The sequence below is a fragment of the Polyodon spathula genome, chromosome 14, assembly GCF_017654505.1.
Source record: "Polyodon spathula isolate WHYD16114869_AA chromosome 14, ASM1765450v1, whole genome shotgun sequence".
NCBI lineage: Eukaryota > Metazoa > Chordata > Actinopteri > Acipenseriformes > Polyodontidae > Polyodon > Polyodon spathula.
The window spans coordinates 12,619,757-12,641,278 of record NC_054547.1 but is presented as its reverse complement, the minus strand read 5'-3'; the positions used below and the strand labels follow the sequence as shown (position 1 = coordinate 12,641,278).

The 21,522-nt window shown below is 33.7% G+C and overlaps 1 protein-coding gene across 2 annotated transcripts in view; it reads left to right on the top strand.

Moving 5' to 3' along the window:
• The first annotated feature begins 479 nt into the window (after positions 1 to 479).
• LOC121327386 (nuclear receptor subfamily 5 group A member 2-like) overlaps positions 480 to 21,522 on the top strand; it is a 54,251-nt gene continuing 33,208 nt past the window's right edge. The window contains exons 1-5 of one of the 2 annotated variants that reach the window (XM_041271401.1): positions 480 to 737; positions 4,873 to 5,004; positions 8,364 to 8,482; positions 10,061 to 10,202; positions 13,244 to 13,890. In XM_041271401.1, coding sequence (XP_041127335.1) covers positions 674 to 737; positions 4,873 to 5,004; positions 8,364 to 8,482; positions 10,061 to 10,202; positions 13,244 to 13,890 — 1,104 coding nt within the window. In that variant the 5' untranslated portion in view covers positions 480 to 673. Of the gene's footprint in view, positions 738 to 4,706; positions 5,005 to 8,363; positions 8,483 to 10,060; positions 10,203 to 13,243; positions 13,891 to 21,522 lie in introns of both variants that reach the window. The other variant, XM_041271402.1, reaches the window with a different exon arrangement.

Genomic DNA, 21,522 nt, shown 5'->3' with positions numbered 1-21,522 from the left:
ATAAGCACTTAATTGGTCCAATTAAGGAATTTAGGGTGCAGTTGGAACAAAAATCAGGAGGGACACTGGCCCTCCAGGACCAGGATTGGACACGCCTAATTTAACTGTTTTCCAGCTTGTTCTTACTGTTAGCATGCTATGCACTTTGTGTGAAAGCAGCATTATAACTGCCTTGCAGTATTGGGCTAATGTTTGCTCAGGTACATCCACTCACTGACAGTGATCTTTTGACCTCTGTTTTACCACCCTTTCCAGTCAGGAGGCCTGTAAAACAATTCTCCCACTTTTTCCACGCTAGTTAATAATTCCTCTGTCATTATCTGCTAGTCCTTATCTCTCTTTCTGTCAGTTTATGACAGGGTTCCCTTATCAACCTATTGTAGGCCAGGTGATCAAGAGAAGCCTATCAGGTGCCATGAATTTTGAATTCTCCTGATTAGTGCCCATGATGAGATGGGACATTTGGATTAACTCAGGTTGCTATTCCTAGAGAAAGTGCAGAGTCCAGTGGAGGGGAGGTGTTCAGTCCCACTCAAATTTGTGGATGATATCTATTTTGTTTTACTTTTTTAGTTTTTCTTTTTAGCCATACTTTCTCTGAAGGTTACTATAGTCCTTCACGGTCCTTCTCACGGTCAACCTATCCTCAAGGGCACATCACTTGCAGCCAATAATGTCTTCTAGCCCTGGGGTTGGCATCAGGCAGGATTATATAAAACATCATCTTACTACTATAGGTAAGTAGGACTCTCATTTGGGGCTGGTTGTGTGAAATGCTTTGGAATCCCAATGTAGTTCTGATAAAATCTATGTTCCATCCTTTGTCACCCATCATGATAATGAAATGTCTGATCATCTACAATTTTGTCATTTATCCAGGAGCAGTTTCATCCATAATGTGTTTTAACTCCCACATTATAAAATGTGCACTTATACATTTTATGTGTGATTGTCACATGGGTGTGTCTTAAGATTACTAACATTTAAAAGAGGGGGCTAGACACAGCTACTGCATTATTCTGGCTTTTGGTTTTATGCCAATGCAGGAATTATGTTAAAGTTATAGTCCTAACATATCGATGGTCTATATATTTGTATTTAATGCATTTTTTGGGGTATACAATCCTGAAATCTGTCAAATTTAAAATATGTTTAACCTTTCGATGTGAACAGAATGACACATGGCACGTTTAATTATCAAGAATTGAACACACATAAAATGAATACTATGATAAAAACATAACACTCATATTTCTCTACAAAAAAGTGTTTTGTTCTATATATTACTTTCAAGATTTTCTGTCTATTTTTTACAATAATATAGTTTCTGGCATAAAAAGGAATTGAAACACTGTGATTGTAGATCAATTGAATAATTCTATTTGTTGTTTGTAAATATAATTTGATATAACTATAAACTAATATATTGTATAAAATCCTGACAAACCTATATATATATATAAAAATATATATATATATATATATATATATATATATATATATATATATATATATATATATATATATAATGTATTAAATATTTTTTAGTCTTCATGTTTTGGATTTTGCTTTACTACTTTTAAAAAATTGTCTTACCAAAATAAGAGCGTTTGGTTTTGCAGGGTAAATTCCACGAATGTGATGTTAACTTTGTATTGTGTTAAAACGGAATGTATGCAGTAACAAGACATTTAGCATAGCTACACGAATAAGAAATTCTAATTTAGCTGGATAAAAGTTAAAACAACACAATTGATTGCTCTAGGAAAGTTGTCCTCTACCAGAATAAAACAGTAAACAGCTCTACAGGACTATTCATTGCAAATTAAAATATGGTTTAAAAAAATCACCCTACAACTGTATATATTAAAATCGACTTCATCATACGAAATGCAATTCGCGAAACAATGCACGCATTTTATGTTTTTAATCGTTTATTCAATATTGAGAAACAATGCAACAATTATTAAATAAGAGAAATAAATGAATAACATAATATTCAGAAACTGTTCAACCGTTTTAAAAAAATAACTAAAATATTTTTGATATTTAAAAAATATGTTTGAATTAATCAGTTAAATGCATGTTAAACGAAGACGCAGTTATGTAAAATAAATCATTTATTGCGCATGTTCTCTCTGTCTCGTTCTGTGTGTGTGTGTGTGTGTGTGTGTGTGTGTGTGTGTGTGTGTGTGTGTTTTTTTGTGTGTGTTTTTATCCATCTGTGCGCTTATAAGAAAATTGTATTTTGTATTTTGTATTTATAGTGCACTTCATTACAAACACATTTAATTACAAATTATTCATTTTATTACCGTATTCTTTTTTTTAATAATGGCTTATCTGAGCATAATTTCGTGCGCAGCATACTGTCCTTCTAATCTTCACAACGGTGTTAAAAGGTCTTGTTAAAATCAGAGGCAATGTGGGTTATCTTTCAGATTAATACACTGCAGAGTGAATTGAAGATCTTTTTTTTTAAGTATTTAAATTAAACTTGTTCGTCAGACATTAGTTTGGTTCAGCTTGCTTTACTGTGCTTAGCCGCGGCGAAGTGCAAAGCATGCATTTATTTTGGATAAGAAGTGAACCCGCTGACTTTTGTGCATTACCTGAGGTTACATATACATCGGTACCAGAAGCATTGACATTCACCAATCTTTTCAATGCACAATTATCTTATTATAGTAGCCTATCAGCACTTAGGAAATCTGAATGTCTTGCATTCTGGCCCAATGTTATTAACGGTATGTAACATGTGAATTTAAACGCGAGATATGAATGTGACATTTTTAGTTGGCAGCCTTAATCTATTGTTGATAAAAATGTTAATATAGTGCACCCCCCCCCCCCCCCCCCCCACACACACACACACATAACATGCATTTCCTAAAATGTAATGATATCAATGTTAATTAAAGCATTTGACGGTGAATTGTAAGGGTGTGGCAGTAATTTGGGACACCACAGATATAAACACAAAACAAAAGTATCTTCACAATTTCAGAAAATTGTCATTGTGACAAAACACACACACAACACACACACACACACACATATATATATATATATATATATATATATATATATATATATATATATATAATTTAAATGCCATTTAAAAGTCTCAGAGTCGTTAATTTCATTGGAGAGACTGTTCTAAGATCCACGATATAATTATATATATATATATATATATATATATATATATATATATATATATATATAGATAGATAGATAGATAGATAGATAGATAGATAGATAGATAGATAGATAGATAGATAGATATGATATAGACACACACACACACATTTGCTTGGATCAATACGTGAAATACGTATTACTACATCTGTTATTTAAACCCTATATCTTTTTCAAATGTTTAAAAAACACACACACACACACACACACACACACACACACACACACACACACACACACACACACACAAATATGCGTAATGATAGCCATAATAATAAGTACCTACCCGACACCTGCATTTGCCGAAAAATCGATAATGAGAAGATGCCCTTTGCTACATACATATTAGGGAATTTGGCATACAGAAAAAATTCCCGATGAGTAATATAAATAGAAGGCAATTAACACTGTAGATAAAATAGTAGTATTTAATCTTTCGTAATGCAAAAATATAAAATGTAAATCAAAAATTTTTTGGATGTTAAAATATATATATATATATATATATATATATATATATATATATATATATATATATATATATATATTGTAATATATTAATATATATATCATATATATATATATATAATAATAATATAATATAATAATACTATAATAATACATGTAATGAATACTATAAATTGTAATGTCGGACTATTAATTAAAGTTATGCATTAATGAATATATACAAATAGAATACGAGTGCTGTGTTTATTTCTATACACCTCCTATGTTTTATGGGTGCGCTCATTGTAGCAAAATAGGCAGTAAGCGGTTTGGATTTACATGCACGGTTAAAGGTGTTAGATTTTAAAAAAGAGGAAAATGTGACTATAGCTCGTCTTGGTATAGTCTCGCCGTTCACTGCAGCAATTTATTTACAGGGTGACAAATGAGCATATGACCGTTTAAGCAAATAGTGGAAATGTTTAATTATTTTCCTTTAAATTGAAATGTTACCTGTGCAGTATATAGCTTAACGGTAAGTCTGAAGAAAATAATGAAATATCTTTTAGAATTGATTTTGTCATATTCGGCCGATGATTGGCAAAGGGAGGGTGATGTCAGACCCCCCTGAGGAAGCCTGATTGGCGGGGGCTTTCTAAGTGATGAGTAAACAAGGCAGGAAGGAAAGGTTTGAACTTCACAGCTCAACACATCACAGATAGAACACGCTAGACACAACACCGAGGAGGGAACTGAATTTTACAACCCTGAACCTCTGACACTTTACTCCAGCACATAGACCACTGTCAGAAACATCGAGCGGGCAGCGGGTGATCAGATAGCTAGCTTCTGAAACATCGGTATAATCTCTTAGATGACAGTTTTTTCCAGGACCAGTTCCAGGTCAAGTTCCAAGTCCAGTGTACATAATTACTTGCCACTTCTTCACAGACCTCTCGACTTGTCATCATACGAACTACGTGAATAGAAAATCTGGGCTCGGAGCGTATCAACTTTTTTATTATTATTATTATTATTTTATTTTTTTTATTTTTTAGGTTGTAGCCTATACCAGCCAGTTTGCGAGACGACCTCTTTCTTCTGTTAGACACAGAAAATAACCACATATCGTTTAAATTACTGCAACCGACTAATTTGAGGCATAAACTGGATTTTCATCGAGTTGCTGTATATTTAGACTTTGTGGTGTCCCCCCATGTCCAGGCGGTCTGCCGGCCGGAGCCGAGCCCTCAGTTCCGCCGCGCAGCGCTGTCATGCTGCCTAAAGTCGAGACAGAATCCCTGGGACTCGGTCGATCGCATGGGGAACACTGTCACATGTCAGATAACATGCAAGGTAAGGAAAACACAGTTTCTTTTTCATGATCACTTGTGATATCATGTTGGGAAGGTGTGACAAATCAACGTTTAACACCGTCAATGGAGTAAGATATGATATAGAGCAAAGGGAAGCGTTTATATGATTGGATGGATGTCTATTGTTGAGTATATTGACCATCAAATATACACAATGGTCTGTCAAGTTAAACTCGACGTAATAATAATAATTAGATTATCAATAATATAATAATAATAATATTTTATTATAATATTATAATAATTTATTATATTATTTAAATACGTTTATTTAAATAAAATTAAATAAATATAACTAGCATAAGTCATAATTACAACCTATAGTATCACATAAGAACTTTGAAACTGTCTCAGTGCTATATTATTACTATAAGTCACGTACGATTACTATACCAGTAGCTAGATAATCTGAGGGGTGGGGAGGGGGGGGGGGGGAGTTTATTTGCACATCCTATGGTGACTGTGCAGACACTCAGTTGCAAACTTTATCAATACTATAAATTTTGTAATTTCGTAAACATTTGTAATGGTTTTTATGATGTTACAATAAGTGACTTTTTAAATAATAATATAATTTAATATTTGAAATGTAACACTTCCCGTGTATGCGTCACTGATTTGAGATAATATATTTTACCGTCAGTATTTAGAATACAATACAGAATATAAGTATATATTTAGCCTGATGCTGTATTCAAGGCAGGGAAACAGAAGTGCATGGTGCTAAAATTTAAAATGTCCTCGCGAAATAAACTATGCTACGTCCGAAGTAATAAGGTAAGAATAATACGGTTTGAGGAAAATGTGAGATGCTGAGATAAGTGTAGTCTGGAAAAAAATTCCGTATTGAATCACAACTACTACGATTTTTACCTATTATATATATATATATATATATATATATATATATATATATATATATATATATATATATATAATAGTGTGACTATAATTTTAAAGGTATCAAGTTCTTATTTTTAATATAAACAATTGGTGTTTGGAGTTTGTTGGCAAATACCTTCTGCAGACTACTTTTTGATAGTTTTGATTGTGCATGTTACCATTGAAAACTGTTACTTCTTGATGTTTTCACGTTAGCTGTTTTTTACAGTAACGGTCTTTTTTAAAACAATTAATTAAAAAGTGCCCACAGTGTTCCTTCTATTTTTAAATAAGGTAATCGTGCAGTAGGCTAAAGCGATATGAGGCAAATATTATTTTGTAAATTAAATGAATAATAATGTTATTTGATTAATATGCAGGCCTTCTAAAAGTTTTTATTTATTTATTTATGTATTTGTTTGTTTGCTTTATATGTGGCTCACTTGCCTTGTGTTAACTTTGTAATTTTCAAAAAATCTAAGAAATAAAACTATACCTATGGGTGAGTAGCCTACATTTTCAAATACATAAAAAAAATTTAAAAAAAAAATGTTAAAAAGTTAATTTCAAACAGCAAACTGTTTGCTGTGTTTGAGAACGCTTATGCCACTTAGCAACTTACTTTAGCTGCAAATCCCGAGAAAAAGTGCCCTTAAATATATCTCTTTATCTGGTCAGATGTCCGATTGGTTTCTTCCAGGAATGCAGTGGTATAATCACAGTTGACATATTTTTACGCCAAAAGCATGTTGGAATACACAGGCTCAGTATTAAAATTATGAACTATTTTAATTCTAGAGCTTGGATATAAATGTGATATAAATTGCTTATTGTGGCTTCTGAACAGGCGTTTTGCTAAATTTTATTCAGACGTAGTGACGGATTTTCATGATTGTGTTAGTTTAAAGGTGTTTCAACATTGTTCTAGTAGGTAATAGGCTAGATACAATATTATAGAAATTGCACATATAAATCACATAATATCTTAAACAGAATATGCCATAATATCCTTGTAAAATGATTTTGTAATGCTTTTACGTTCAGAGCGCATCCAATTGGTTCACTTTTGTGTTCTGTGCGCTTTGTGTTTTGAAAAGAAACGTGACGTGTTTTACCTTATATGGGTACCGTTTTATTTTGGTGGATTTATGGCTGGTGTTTTTCAATTGGAAAGGTGGGGTCACCAGTAATGAAATACCCTCCACTGTTAATGGCAAACAGGGCGCTTAAAGAGCTATAATTCTTTGATACACCAATTGGGTTGCAACAGTTGTCTTAGAAGTGATTCGAGGTAAGGTTGCATAGATGTTAAAAGTTTGATTTGATCTGATATACAAATCAGTTGTCAAAACTTATAATTAAATCTGTCTAAACAGCTTTTCGATACAGAAATTAATACCAGTTGCATAGCACCTAATGCAAACCGATAGGTAATTTCTCCTGATAAATGCTATTTACTCCACTATATATAATATATATATATAGATATCTCTATATATATATATAATAATATATATATATATATATATATATATATATATATTAGTTTAGTCTAGGTAAACCGACGTTGCCCCTCCTGGCTTTTACCTGATGGTTGCTATGATGCTCAAATGCAGATAGGCATTTCTGTTTTACTTTATCTCGTGGCTTTTTCTTTTACAGCTGTTTATAAAACATTTAAGCAGTAACTACACTTACATAATTTTAATTCAATTAAGAAACATACCTGGAATGCATGATAACTGTTTTATCTGAAGTTTGTCGATTTGAAGTACAGCGTTGTATAAAATAATTTCCAGTTCTCTGTTGTTGCTGTTGTTAGAACTGTATAGTAGAAATGGTAATTGAAAACAAATCTTTTTTCTTTATTTATAATTTTAACGAAGACTACTTTTTAGTCTTTCCTTTAACTTAAAATGATATATGATACGTACTTAATTAATATAACTGGTATATAAATTCCATATTTTATTAACTTTTTAAAATTTATTTCTGGTTTCAGAGTACGTGCAAATAGTTAAAAACGTTTTTTTTTTTTTTAAACAAAATACTGGTTTGATATTGATCAATAGATATATTGTACCACTAGTAATCGCGTTGTTCTCTTAAAAAGTTTAGTACGTGATTGTCTGCTGTTTTGTAATATGATATCGTTGTCGTTTACCCCAGCTATTGCAGTCTTTGTTGTTTGATTTATGTAGGCTACTCTTTTTTAACTGTGAAACAACAATAGGATTTTGAGCTGGCGAATTCGGGACCATGTGTTCCCAGTGACTCCACAGTTATATGCCTGTGTGTGTGTGATCTCTCTCTGTTATTTTCTCCATAATCTTTTTTTTTTTTTTGGAGTAAATTCTATATGCCGTTGTGTTTTTTTTTTTTTTTTGGGGGGGGGGGGGGTGGTGGAATGTCTCATTTAAACTGATAATGTACTAATGTTTCACCTGTGCTTTGCAGCCCCTCAATTTAAAATGATGGACTACTCCTACAACGAAGACCTGGAAGAGCTGTGTCCCGTTTGTGGAGATAAGGTGTCTGGCTATCACTACGGGCTTCTTACTTGTGAAAGTTGCAAGGTTAGTTTTTTTTTTTTTTTTTAAACTGCATTTATTGGCTTTTAATTTAAGATCAGTCTAGTCAACAAGACAAGCTACCATTCCTTTTATAAATATAATGTAAACATTACAATCTGACCAACTAAATGCTAGACACTACTACAAATACATGTATGTAGTTGCTGTGAGAAAGTAAGCATGCCTTTTCATAGAGGACTGCTCCTACCAGGCATGGCTCTGATTGTTACAAACAGATTGAACTATTTCCATAGTCCCAGAGTGGTTCAGATAAAAGGGGTGTCTACTGTGTCTGTAATAGATTGACAAAACATTTCTAAATACTCAACAGGACCACTTTCCTTTGACAGAAATCTGAACAGTGTTCCACTAGGTTAGAAATAGTTCCATCTTTCATTGAAACTGTTTTTTTCCAGATATAGAATGAAGAACAGATGCAGTGGAAACACGCACATTGTGTTCCGTGTGTATCCCCATGTGTAAATTGGCTACATTGTAAATGTAAAAACCTGTCATCTCACTATTGTTTAAGATGTCATCACCATCATCAAGATCTTTATTTTAGAATTAACAGACCCTTACTTGCCAGCGCTGCCAGGGAAATATATTGGATTTTGGTCAGAACTGGGGAGGTGGCGATGACATTTTTTTAAAGATAATACACATTTATTAAATATGTCTCTCTAATATAACTTAATTATACCTTTCTCCCCCACCCCCGGGGGGGTGTTACCACAAATGGTTATTTACGAAATCCAATAATGCACCTACAGTATGTACCTGTATGTTATTCTGTTTTTTTGCAATTACGTTAACTTTGGTTTATTTTAGAATTCTGTAACAAATTTTGTTAAAATAGGGGATGCATTGTTATATTGGCATAATAACAAAAAAAACCTTATATTCTTAAGTGAGATGTATATACATGTCCAAAGAAATATAAATGTATTATTATTATTATTACACTGTGTAACAAAAAAAAAAAAGAAAAAAAAAATTGTTCCTGGGTAGTAAGTGCTATTTCCTAATTGCTTATGCCTCAAAAGTATAGAACATGGCTATTATTCCCCACAAACTTTGCTTTTGTGACCAGGACAGTGATATTTCAAAATATCATTATTTCCAATGGGAAAATGGGAAAATGTGTGTCTTTTCGTTATACTGTATTTACAGTATAATCGTAAATCTCGAAAAACTACTCACTTCTAAATCTTTTGTAGTCATTTTTGTTCTACTTTAGTATAAATACATGTTAATTTGGATTCATATGTTGTTTTTTTCTGACTTTATGTGAACGAAAGGACACACATTTTCCCATTTTCCCTTTGGAAATACTGATATTTTGAAATATCACTGTCCTGGTCACAAAAGCAAAGTTTGTGGGGAATAATAGCCATTTTCTATACTTTTGAGGCATAAGCAATTAGGAAATAACACTTACTACCCAGGAACAAAAATTGTGTTACATAGTGTTATTATTATTATTATTATTATTATTATTATTATTATTATTATTATTATTATTATTATTATTATTTTGTTTTTTTTTAAATGCGGCAAAAATTATTCTCTTTTCTTCAGGGTTTCTTCAAACGCACAGTTCAGAATAATAAAAGGTACACATGCATTGAAAACCAGAGCTGTGAGATTGACAAAACACAAAGGAAACGCTGTCCGTACTGTCGCTTTCAGAAATGTCTAACTGTTGGAATGAAGCTGGAAGGTAAGGGTGGTTTTTCATTAAAGCAATTGCTTTGTGTGCTTCTGGCTCTGTCCCCCATAAGGAGAAATGACATGTGTATGACACCTAAGACAAACAAGTAGCCATAGAAAAATACAATTCCTTTCATGCAAGTCTAAACATGAAAATATGTTACTTATTTAACTTGATATGCTCTTTTTATTCATCCCTGAACAAATGGTGCTTTATAACTCTAATAAATTAGAGGTTGTCACTTGTTGAGACCTCATTCAAATTTCACTGGCTGTATGGTCTTGGACTTTTATTCTTTTGATTCGTTTTCATACCAAAAGCCCGGAGTAGAGTAGTTAGTCTAACAGTGTTTTTTTTTTTTTTCATTTTTTTTTTTTTTATCACTGTTAATCTAGTCTGCAGCTAGTGTGTAGAAAACATATTTTTACTGTTATTTAAGCAGGTTATATTAAATCATAATGAATTGAGGTGTACAAATTAAAACTCTAAATTCAGCCTGTATAGCAATATAAATCTTTCAAAGTATTGCTTCTTCTTAATATTTTCATTTATTGGAAACAATCTTTAAGGAGAGTGCAATGTTTGAATTTTTAAATGGACACACAGAATACTATAATGTGTACTGAAACCATCATTGCAACAATAACTGTAAATAATTCTGATTCAATAAAATAAAATAAAAAAATAACCTTAAAATTTCATTTTTTTATCATTTAGGTATGCAGAATAATTACTCACTTGTTTGTAAGATAGACACAGAATAAATATATAGGGCATGTGCACATTTGTATTGCACCCATAGCCAATCATTGTTCATCTTATGTAACCTATTATTTGCAATGGGTTGAAACACATAGAAAAATTGCTTGTTTCTAAAAGGCAGTGGGAAATGTTAATTAAATGTGTAACAGGTCATACTATTTGTAAATTTACCCCTTCACAGACAAAACTGAGAGTGAAAATTCCAACAATGTTATAAACAGAGATACCGTATGGAGACAGCTATCTACGATCGTGTCTCTGAAAAAAGGGGTTTCAGCGACAATATAATTTTACTGTAGCTGTAAAAATATGTCTTACTCTGTCTTTTAATCTATTATGCATAGTTACAAAGCATTGTTTTAATTTGTAACATGGAAAGCTAAAGTGTAAATTGGGAATAAGGTTGAGCCTGAAGTATGGTTTTCACTTAATATAAAAAGATGTTGAGTGAAGGATGTTGTGTGTTGAAAATACTGATGTCTTCCACAATGAAAGTTTGTGTTGTATTAATAACAACACCTACCAAACTGTTATGGCACATAATATTTGTATATCAGATAAGATCATTTCAATTGCATGGAAATAAGTGCATCATAATTCAGTTAAATTCATTTTAGTATATTCTGTTCATTTTATTTTTAGTTGATGTGTTGTATATTTCAATAATAATGGGAAACTATATGACAACTCTATTATACATTACAGTAATATACAACATAGGCTTCCTCCATACTTCGAAAAGAGTGTATATTTTATTTATTACATTATGTAAATAACAGAATTTGTACCATAAGTATAATAATAATGAAATGCATGCTTTTACAAATTTTGGGACGCTTCCTGTGTATTATATATGGATAGCACGTTCTATATGTTGTGTGTAGTTTACTTGGGTAACAGTATTCTGTATAGTAAGCTATGATGATTTTGATACATTACTACACAAGTGGGATGCATTATACTTGGTGACCAAAGTCATGTGCATTATACACAGAGGTTTGCGAGATATTTTGAAAATGATTGTTATATCCCTTCATGTAACAATGTACACTATAGGATAAGTAACATTTAGCCTTAATATGCATTTCCACACTTGCTTCAAAGGAGACTATTGCATAATACATGCATATAATATGCACATGCATATTTGCAGTGTGTTCTGTAGGTGCAGTATATTACATTTTCATTAACAATCCATAGTCTTGTGAACCATAAATATGCTATGTTAATATAGGACCATTTAGTGATGTTTGTGGCATAAACATTTAACGTAACTAAATTTAGTGTCCATCTCTATTTAGTATGCCAGTTTTATTAGTTGAGAAGTTCTCGTGGCAATGATGTATTTGAAAAAAGCGGAGTAAACAGGGAGAGATATGAAAGACAGATTCATTTTTAGCTGCAGACAAATCTGTACGACTTGCATGTAAATAACCTTGTTTAATTAGACCAAAAAAAAATAAAAACGTAACCAAAACATGCATTCATGATCTGACTCACAGAGTCAGATCTAATTGTGTTTTCCCAGAAGGGCTAACTATTAGTTTTCAGCCCATGAATTACCTTGCTGGCTGGAATCATTAATAGTTAAAGTCTTTACAATAATGTATAATGGATACACAGGGTTTTTGTGATACATTTTTAATGGTGCTCTAATCTCTAAGATACAAAGCTCCAAACTTAACCTCCAGCAGAATGCTCAGCAGTCTACATGTCACAGAGCTGTCAAAGGTTCCTTTTTTTGTGTAGTCACCATTAGCCGAGAAGGACTCTGTAAGAATTTCTTGTTGGCCCCTTAGATCTATACAGTGGTGATAGGCACTGCTATGACAGAGACCATTAAAATTATTCCCAAGGCAGCCGTTGTGCTGAATTTGTTTTAATTATTTTTAATTCCAGAGATATTACAAGCCATAACAGTATCACTGGGCAGCCAAATCAGTCCTCTTTTTCACAGGGGAAATAGTGTGCTGTAACTTCTCCTTCCACGTGCCAAGTGTGTGCGAGAATTTATACACACCACTTCCAGCATGAAAGAGAAATAATTAAGCATGAATAATTAACATGCATGCCTAACACAGAAAAATCAAAACATAATCTCTCTGACCGGCTCTGCTCATTGCGTATCGTTTATCAGCCTTACTTTAAAAATAAATTAAATATTTTTATAAATTATTTCAAATTGTGTGTTACTCTTTTTTATTCAGATTTCCTTAAATCTTTTTGTTGACATATCTTTAGATTCTAAGCATTTTTTAATTTTTTTTTTTTGCTTTTTTCTCTGACAGCTGTGCGGGCTGATCGAATGCGAGGAGGTCGAAACAAGTTTGGTCCAATGTACAAGCGAGACAGGGCGCTGAAGCAGCAGAAGAAAGCCCTAATCAGAGCGAACGGACTTAAAATCGAAGCCATGTCTCATGTGATACAGACTGTGCCAACAGACCTTACAATATCTTCGGCTATCCAGAACATTCATTCTGCCTCCAAGGGCCTGCCTCTAAGCCACACTGCCTTGCCCCCAACAGACTATGATCGAAGCCCCTTTGTGACGTCTCCAATTAGTATGGCAATGCCGCCACATGCAAGTCTCCAAAGTTACCAAGGTTACAGTCACTTTCAGAGCCGCACCATCAAATCTGAGTACCCAGACCCTTACACTAGCTCTCCTGAGTCTCTCATGGGCTACTCTTACATGGACACGTTCCAGACTAGCTCCCCACCTAGTTTCCCACATCTCATAGTGGAACTTTTGAAATGTGAGCCAGATGAGCCCCAAGTCCAGGCTAAGATCCTTGCTTACCTGCAGCATGAACAGTCCAGCAGGGGCAAGCACGAGAAGCTCAACACCTTTGGCCTTATGTGTAAAATGGCTGACCAGACCTTGTTTTCCATTGTTGAATGGGCCAGGAGCAGCATCTTCTTCAGAGAGCTCAAGGTACGTGCTTGTTAAAGGTTTTTTGGGGAAAAAAAAACAAACATTTTACTGTAATGTGGCAACATATTTTAGTAATATCTAGAAGAGGAAATTATGTACAGCTGCATATACAGGCAGCTTTGCAGAAAAGGAGAACCCTAAAATTGCTTTCACCCTTCAGTGACACTGAGTATAGTATTTTTTAATAGTTCTGCTCTGTAACTTTCTAATCAAATCTGTAACTGCAGTTGTACAGAGTCTCTGTGGATTTAGTTTGACACTGCTAAGCTATGGGGTGCCATATTGTAAAACATATTATAATACTTGTGATAGTGTCCGATTTAAGATGTTATCAGTTTTTACCAGTATTTCAATGAGCTCTTTGTCAGCATTTATCTTTACTAATCTACACTATGAAGTTTGTATTTCTTGGCATGGTTACAAGTCAGCTCTCGTTTGAAGAAAATTTGCCTTGTGGGCCTTTTTTTGCTCTAAATTCAACTGCTGTTTTATTTAGGTTTTGTAACATACTAGAATATAGGTCATTGAAACGTACAGGCAATGTGTTGAAAGTTTGTCCTGCAGCCTCAAGCTCCTCATCACAAAAGTGTTCCTAGAGGTGCTGAAAACATATTAGAGTATTTGGGCTAACTAATCAAATCCAAGTGGTTTACTTGAAAGAAGTGCACGATTAGGATTGTGTTGGTACAGTTATCAAATAGGAAATGTAACCAACAGATATGATGAAAGGAAGCTATTTGTAGTTGTTTAAGACAAGCAAACATGCTTCCTTACTAAGTGATAGCAGGAGTGGAGAAGATTTTAGTTTGAGATAAAACTGCCAAATTGCGAGAATGAGGAGTGGAAATTAAAAAGAATGTTTCGAACAGTCAGACATAAAGTATATGTTAAAATTCAGATTCCTTTCATTCAAATAATGTGATGACATTTGACATCATACAACATCATACAACATACATCATACAACAATGAAAATAGCCCGAAAAATTGGCATTTTTGTTTTCATTTTTTTTTTTTTTTTTTTTTGAGGAAGTGTAAAATATATCTTAAAAGGCTCAACCAAAGACACGACTGGCAGAGCAAATCATTTTTATCTTTACCAAATAAAACAGTTTTGAAATGTGTTTCTACAGTATGTTAAAGATATGTTTAATGGACAATCTCATGTTTATGACTTCATGTTTGTTATGACGCTTACCAAAAATACTGTAGCTAACATTTACATTTAACTCTTGGAAAATTAGTATGATATGGTTGTATTATTGTAAAAGTGCAATTAACATAAATGACCTTACCTATTATATTTCAATATACATTAAAAAAGATATGGGGGAGGTGGGGATTGATGGCCTTCATTGTGCTAAACAGAAGGAATAGTTATTATATATCATATTCATAGGCAATGTATTTAGGCAGTTCTGATGTATTAATATTGTAATTGGCAAAGCTGTATCACATAGTATGCACAGGATTCCCACTAATAACAAACAAAGGTATAGTTATTTTGTAGCACTATTCAGATTGTGGAGATTTCCCAGTCTCATGGGGCAGAACATTGTTACATGGGGCAGCAAAGTACTGTATTTTTACTCTTGCAAGCTGGCCATTGTCCTCTTAATGTGGAAGAAGTCTGTCAGTGTTCTTTTTTCATTGTTTTTACTGTTGTTGACCACTGCCGTATTCTATTCTCATCCTACAAAAGAAAGTTTCTCTTATCATTACCAAACGGACATATTAACAAAATGACACCTTTTCAATAGTATTTTCGTTACACTTAGGAAGGATACTAAATAACAACAGTTAGATCGAATGGGTGTTTTATCAACTACTTCCCATTATGTGATTCTTTATTGCTTGTGCTTGCATGTGAAGCCCAATCCCACTCCAACTAGTAAATAATAAAGCACGATTATATCTCAGTAATGAGCTAAGGTTGCAATAAATGTATTTCTAAAAGCTCTTCACTGTGAAGCCCTACTGCATTTGTATGTATATTAACATTTCTTTTTTGTTTTTAGTTCTGATAATGTTTTTTTTTTTTTTTTTTTTTTTTTTTTTTTTAATCTTTGAACAACCACTAATTTGTTTTGGTTTGTAAGCTAACCAACACAGAGCTATATAAAATGTTCAGATGGCAGTGTAATTTGAGCCACTTTTGCTTAGTAAATGCACTGAATCATTTTAAAAACATAGGTCTAAAAATAATAGGTGCTTCTACAGCCACTGTTAAGCTGTTTATTGAAAAATCTTTGAGTTTAGGCAGTGGTAATTGGTGATAGACTGGGTAATGAATTGGAACAGCATTGGGCAATTCCACTAAATTAAGTAGGGCTTCAAATAATACAGTATTGGCTAGGAACCTATACATTTGCAACCAAAATAGTTGGCCTTTGATAAGAATACAGAAACAACCTGTAAACTTGAAACTGATGATAACTTGTCCTTTGCTGTGATGTTGAAAATTCAAAATGTTAGTCGTGTGTTATATCATCAGAGATTGTACATAGTGAATATGGCCAACAGCAGATATAGCTTTGAGAAGTGTCATTAGATCACCAGAAACCAATGACTTGAGTTCTGGGGACCACTTTAAATTTGCAAGTGAAGAACACTCATTTAAATGTACAAATTTTAATAGCCATTAATTAACTGACCAGCTAAATCAAGTGGTTTCATTTGAGTTCATTTTACATTATACCACTTTTCATTGAAATAAGGTTAAAATGTGTACTTTGTTCAGTAACTTCAACACCAAAGAGCTGTCATCATTCCATAAATGAGATGACAACAAGCTTACAGAAAATATCAATGTTATATTATACAAGCTTTTGTCCAATTCTGATTGATTTCTGTGAGGGCACACAGGGCATGGTTAAGCATTGAGCAACAGAGGCATACTGTACAAATACAAGACCATTTTGGAACAATTTTGGGTTCACAATAAATAAGGATACTGTATACTGCATATCAAACACTTACTGAGGACACACCTATAGAGAAACTGCCACAGGACTTTGTTTGTATCTAAACTAAACCCTGGATCAAGTACTCCTGCGTGTAATAAAGAAATTAGGTTAGGTTAGTATAATCACAGGAAATATAAGTGAATAAAAAGTTCTGAAAGCCTGAACTGCTAAGCAGCTATAAATACATATAGTGCTATTCTGCTATTATTAGCCACATATGAACAAAAGGAGTTTGCTGCAAATAGAAATGGGAGAAAAAGCATCTGGCAAAAGTGTTTAAAGATTTTGTTTCCATCAGTTCAGACTAGTTATAGAAGTCATAAATATTTTGGTATTATGGGATCTGTAAAGAGGATCCCCTATTGTTTTCCATGGAACATAATACAAAGAGATGTAAAGTGGCGTGCTGCTTTAAAAGATGCTTTCTAAAAAAACATTCCTTCTTTTGGATAAGGGACTATACATGTGTAATTTGTATTCATTCGGTGTATTTTAATATAACTGAAGTGTTTGTTTCTTGGCATGTATTTTCTGAGTTTATGCTTTGTCAATATCATTTAAAAAAAATAACATGGACCATTATCGGTTTTAAAAACACTGATTTTTTTGGTGAAAAGACAGAATATACTGTATGTATTTTCTTTTGCCTTGCAATATAATAGTATGTTTTTAGATTGAAGGCCTACTATCAAAATAAATAAATTCTAAAGAAATATATTTATTTTGAGCAAGAAACCAAATAGTGTAAACATTCAATAAAAATATGTAGTTTAAAATTTAAATTACGTTTTTTTAAATATTTGTATACCACAAATAACATTAACTTTGACAGTGTGTGTGACTATCTATTTTGATATTCTAGACGTGCATTGGCCTTTAATGGTCTTAACTTAACATATCAAAAGTTTTACTAAAACTCCTAGTTGCCTTTCCCAGTTCTTTGAAAATGCTGCCATCGTCTGCAGTGCACAGCGTGGGAGTCGGAAACAGATGTTCACGGGACAATACCATTTGTTGTCACTGTCGATACAGTGTGGCACTTTTCCCATCTGTAATTGTTCACAGATTTAAAAGAATGCAGGGAGTGATTCATGCCCAGAGAGAGATCACCTCAGCATTGTGGCAATGGCTGATTGTTTACAAGATAGGATGTAGAAGCCAAGGTTTTCCTCAGCCATTTCACACAATCATCTAGACCAATAGACATCTAGACCAATATATATATATATATATATATATATATATATATATATATATATATATATATAATATATAATATATATATATATATATATATATTATAATACATTATCGTGTAAGCACATTTGTATACTTTGTTTATAACACAGTACATTGTGTAGTAATGATTTGTTATACAGGTATTATTTGAAATGGACAGATTGAGCACTGGTATACGTAATATTTCAAAAACAATTATTTGTGTTGAATTTTTTTTTTATTTTAAATCTATTTTTTCTGTAGACTATCCACCTGAAGGTTGGCATAACTGTTTAATAAAAAAAGAAGAACTAGCTAGCTTATATTCAGTCCTAAGACCTGATAAAACTCATCTCTGCAATCATGCAAGGCTTTGACACTTGCTGTACAGCTATAGTATTTATTTTCACCATTTCATAACCATTGGGGGACTTTTTTGAATTATAAAAAAGAGTAGCCTGAAATGACAATACCAGACTAGCCATTAAGTTAGGAGGACTGTATTAGGCCTTGTTTCTAGTCCTGCACCCAGCAGAGAGGCAGAACGTTATGGAAAAAACAGCTGCAGGAAAAACTAGCAATGTATTAAAGACCTTAGGGGGTTTTGAGGTAGCAGCGGTTAGACTTACCTCTTATCTCACAGTGTGCCCTATAAAACTATAGCATATGTAACATTCCATGGTCAAGAACACAATAAAAACTGGATTTCCTAAGACAACATTTTAAAAACTGCACTTTTTTTATTGCATATTTTGGTAATACTTTGGCAGTAGATTTACAAGGATGGTCTAGGAACAAAACGACAATCTATATTTAGTAAATCAGAGTCAGATAATGGTATAATGGTAAAATGAAGCATTAATTTATTTATACATGCGTTATATGTACGTTTACTTCTTTGTAGTAGACATTTATAGCTAAAACTGTAGTCAGTTGCCTTTTTTCTTGATTTGTTAGTTTAATATACCCAAAGTGATCTGTAACTGAAAATGACAGTTACACATTTTCTTTTAAATCCAATATATGATTATGTAATTTTAAAATACTGGTATCTTTACTGTATTAATTTGATTCCAGAGCAGGTCAATTATTCTATATATTCATTCAAGAGGACGTTAATAAGGGGTGTTAGGTCTGATCTCTGTACTTCTAGACAATATATACCCAGAGTGTTGTCAGTGAGGTCACCCAGCACACGTCTGACAAACTGCCTGTGAATCACTGCGGCTTTGGCAGAGATTTGTAACCACGTCCCTGGTCCATTGCATTTGAATTATTCTACAGGCTCTCTGCTTTACATTAACACCAGGAAAGACGATGAACAGGGGAAGGGAGCAGCATCAAGGGCAGGGGCTCCTCGTGAAGGACAAGGGGAAACAGGTGGAAGGTTAATAGCTCTGGAGCGCATCCACCAGACGCTCAGGTTTGATATATGGGCTTCGGGCGTACTGCGGGCACAGGCTTCCAGAGATATATTATTTCATTTGAGGAGCAGCATTCTAGTCCCCACATTTGTCCACTGATAGATGATCTCCCCCTTCCCAGCCTCTACAATTGGAGATGGCGTGTGAATTTTTGTAAGGCCTGCTCCCTTGCATATTTTGTTCTGTTGAGCTGTCTTTAACCTCTCACACATGCAGCCTCAGCAATGGGCTTTAGGCAGGCCGCTTGGCAGGCTGCTAGATTGTTTCGGTGTTGCTATTTCCGTGGTAACAATATCTGTTTGATCAGGAGGTGATACAGCAGGAGTGAGGTCCAGGAGGCCTCTGTTCATTCATAAATAATTTGGTAATTTGTGTTTCTGTCACAAAGGGTAGAAAGGGTTCTGTATTTCAGGATTTTATGTGCCCTAATGAAAAAGCCAACTCAGCATGGTGATATTCATATTAATAAAATACCTGTTATTTAACTAAGTACATCCATTTAAAGAGGATTGAGACTACTTGAATCATGGTGTTATTATTTGAGATACCCCTTTTGCAGCAGTTTTGAAGGGTAAAAAGTTGCGTAGATTGAATTAGGGTGGCCAGTCAACCCTCTCATAAGATCAAGCATGTTTACATAACACGACAGTGTACACAACACAGGGTACCCTGACTTTAGTTACAATTGCTGCCATGCAGTACCCCACTAATGAAGTGAGGCTTTGACAGTACAGAAGAGGGAGAGAGCCTTGCTCTGTGCCTCATAGATTCAAATGGCAGGAGGAAGGAAATGTGTGCACTTGTTAAAAGGAAAGATTTAGGGGCTAAAATCCTACAGAGAGACATGAAGGAGGAGTGTTAGCAGGCAGGAGAGTCTGTTCATCCACTTGTTGCTTTGATGAGGGATAAAAGGCTGTCATGAACTACAAGTTCCTGGCGGAGAGCTGATAGACTCATCCTAGCAAAGAGACACACATCCTAGTGTTCACCAGGGCTGTCCAGAGGGAATAAGTGTTTTTACTGGTTCTGAAGAGCACAAGATCCTCTTGCAAACATTCACTCCTGAAGAGATCAGTCTTTTCTTTTCTGATGCTCAATTCAAAGCTTTTCAGACAGTATTGATGCTGCATTTATCAACAATCCCATTTTTACTGGAAACATCGCACATGTCAGATCATTCTGTATTAAATAATGATTAGGGTCTGAAAGCCTTTTTATTGGCTGCTTATTATAAACTGGCCTTAGAAAAGTGCCATTGATGGTGCCTTTAGTGCTCTCAGGTTTGTTCTGAGAGCAGGAGTCAAAGAAAAAGGCAGACAAGCTTTGTAATCCATACACCTTCCATGTACTTACATTAACAAGTTCCAAAACGTTTTTTAATCAATTGATTTAAAAAGTGTTTTAGTATTTTAAAGCACATTGTGACCCTTTTTTTTAAGCTATACTTAAATATTTCTGTGTAACCAGTGTACGATATTATTTTTTCTTGCCGTTATTATTACAAGAAAATGCAAATATAAATAAGCATTCGATTAATTAGGTCCAGTTGACCTAAACACTTTTTTTTATGACTAAATAGGCAGAAGCTGTTTTGGGTGTCCATTTCAGCAGTGTGTCAACTGAAGTTTCCATTCTGTTAAACCACACATACATTAAGGTACTGTAGCCACCACATTGATCACCCATTATTGTGTAATTAGCCTATTGAAAAGTGTAATTACTCTCATTTCTACAGACTTAATTATCTGTGTTTAATTAAATCTTCACCAGCCTGCCAGGGGTCAGTGGCTTGTCAGAGGAGTTTGTCATTAGCTGTCAGCAGGTGTCTGTTCACATCTATTTCTGCCATCTATTTACTGCTGACTATTTTAAGAGCAGTGCCGCAGGAAAAAGTCAAAAGACAATAGATAACAAGACAAGCAAACCAGGGAACATGCAATGTGAGCTAAATGAAATATTTATAGAGTATTTGGCAAATTTAGGGGCAGCACAGTAACATAGTGGTTAGCACTGCCGTCTTACAG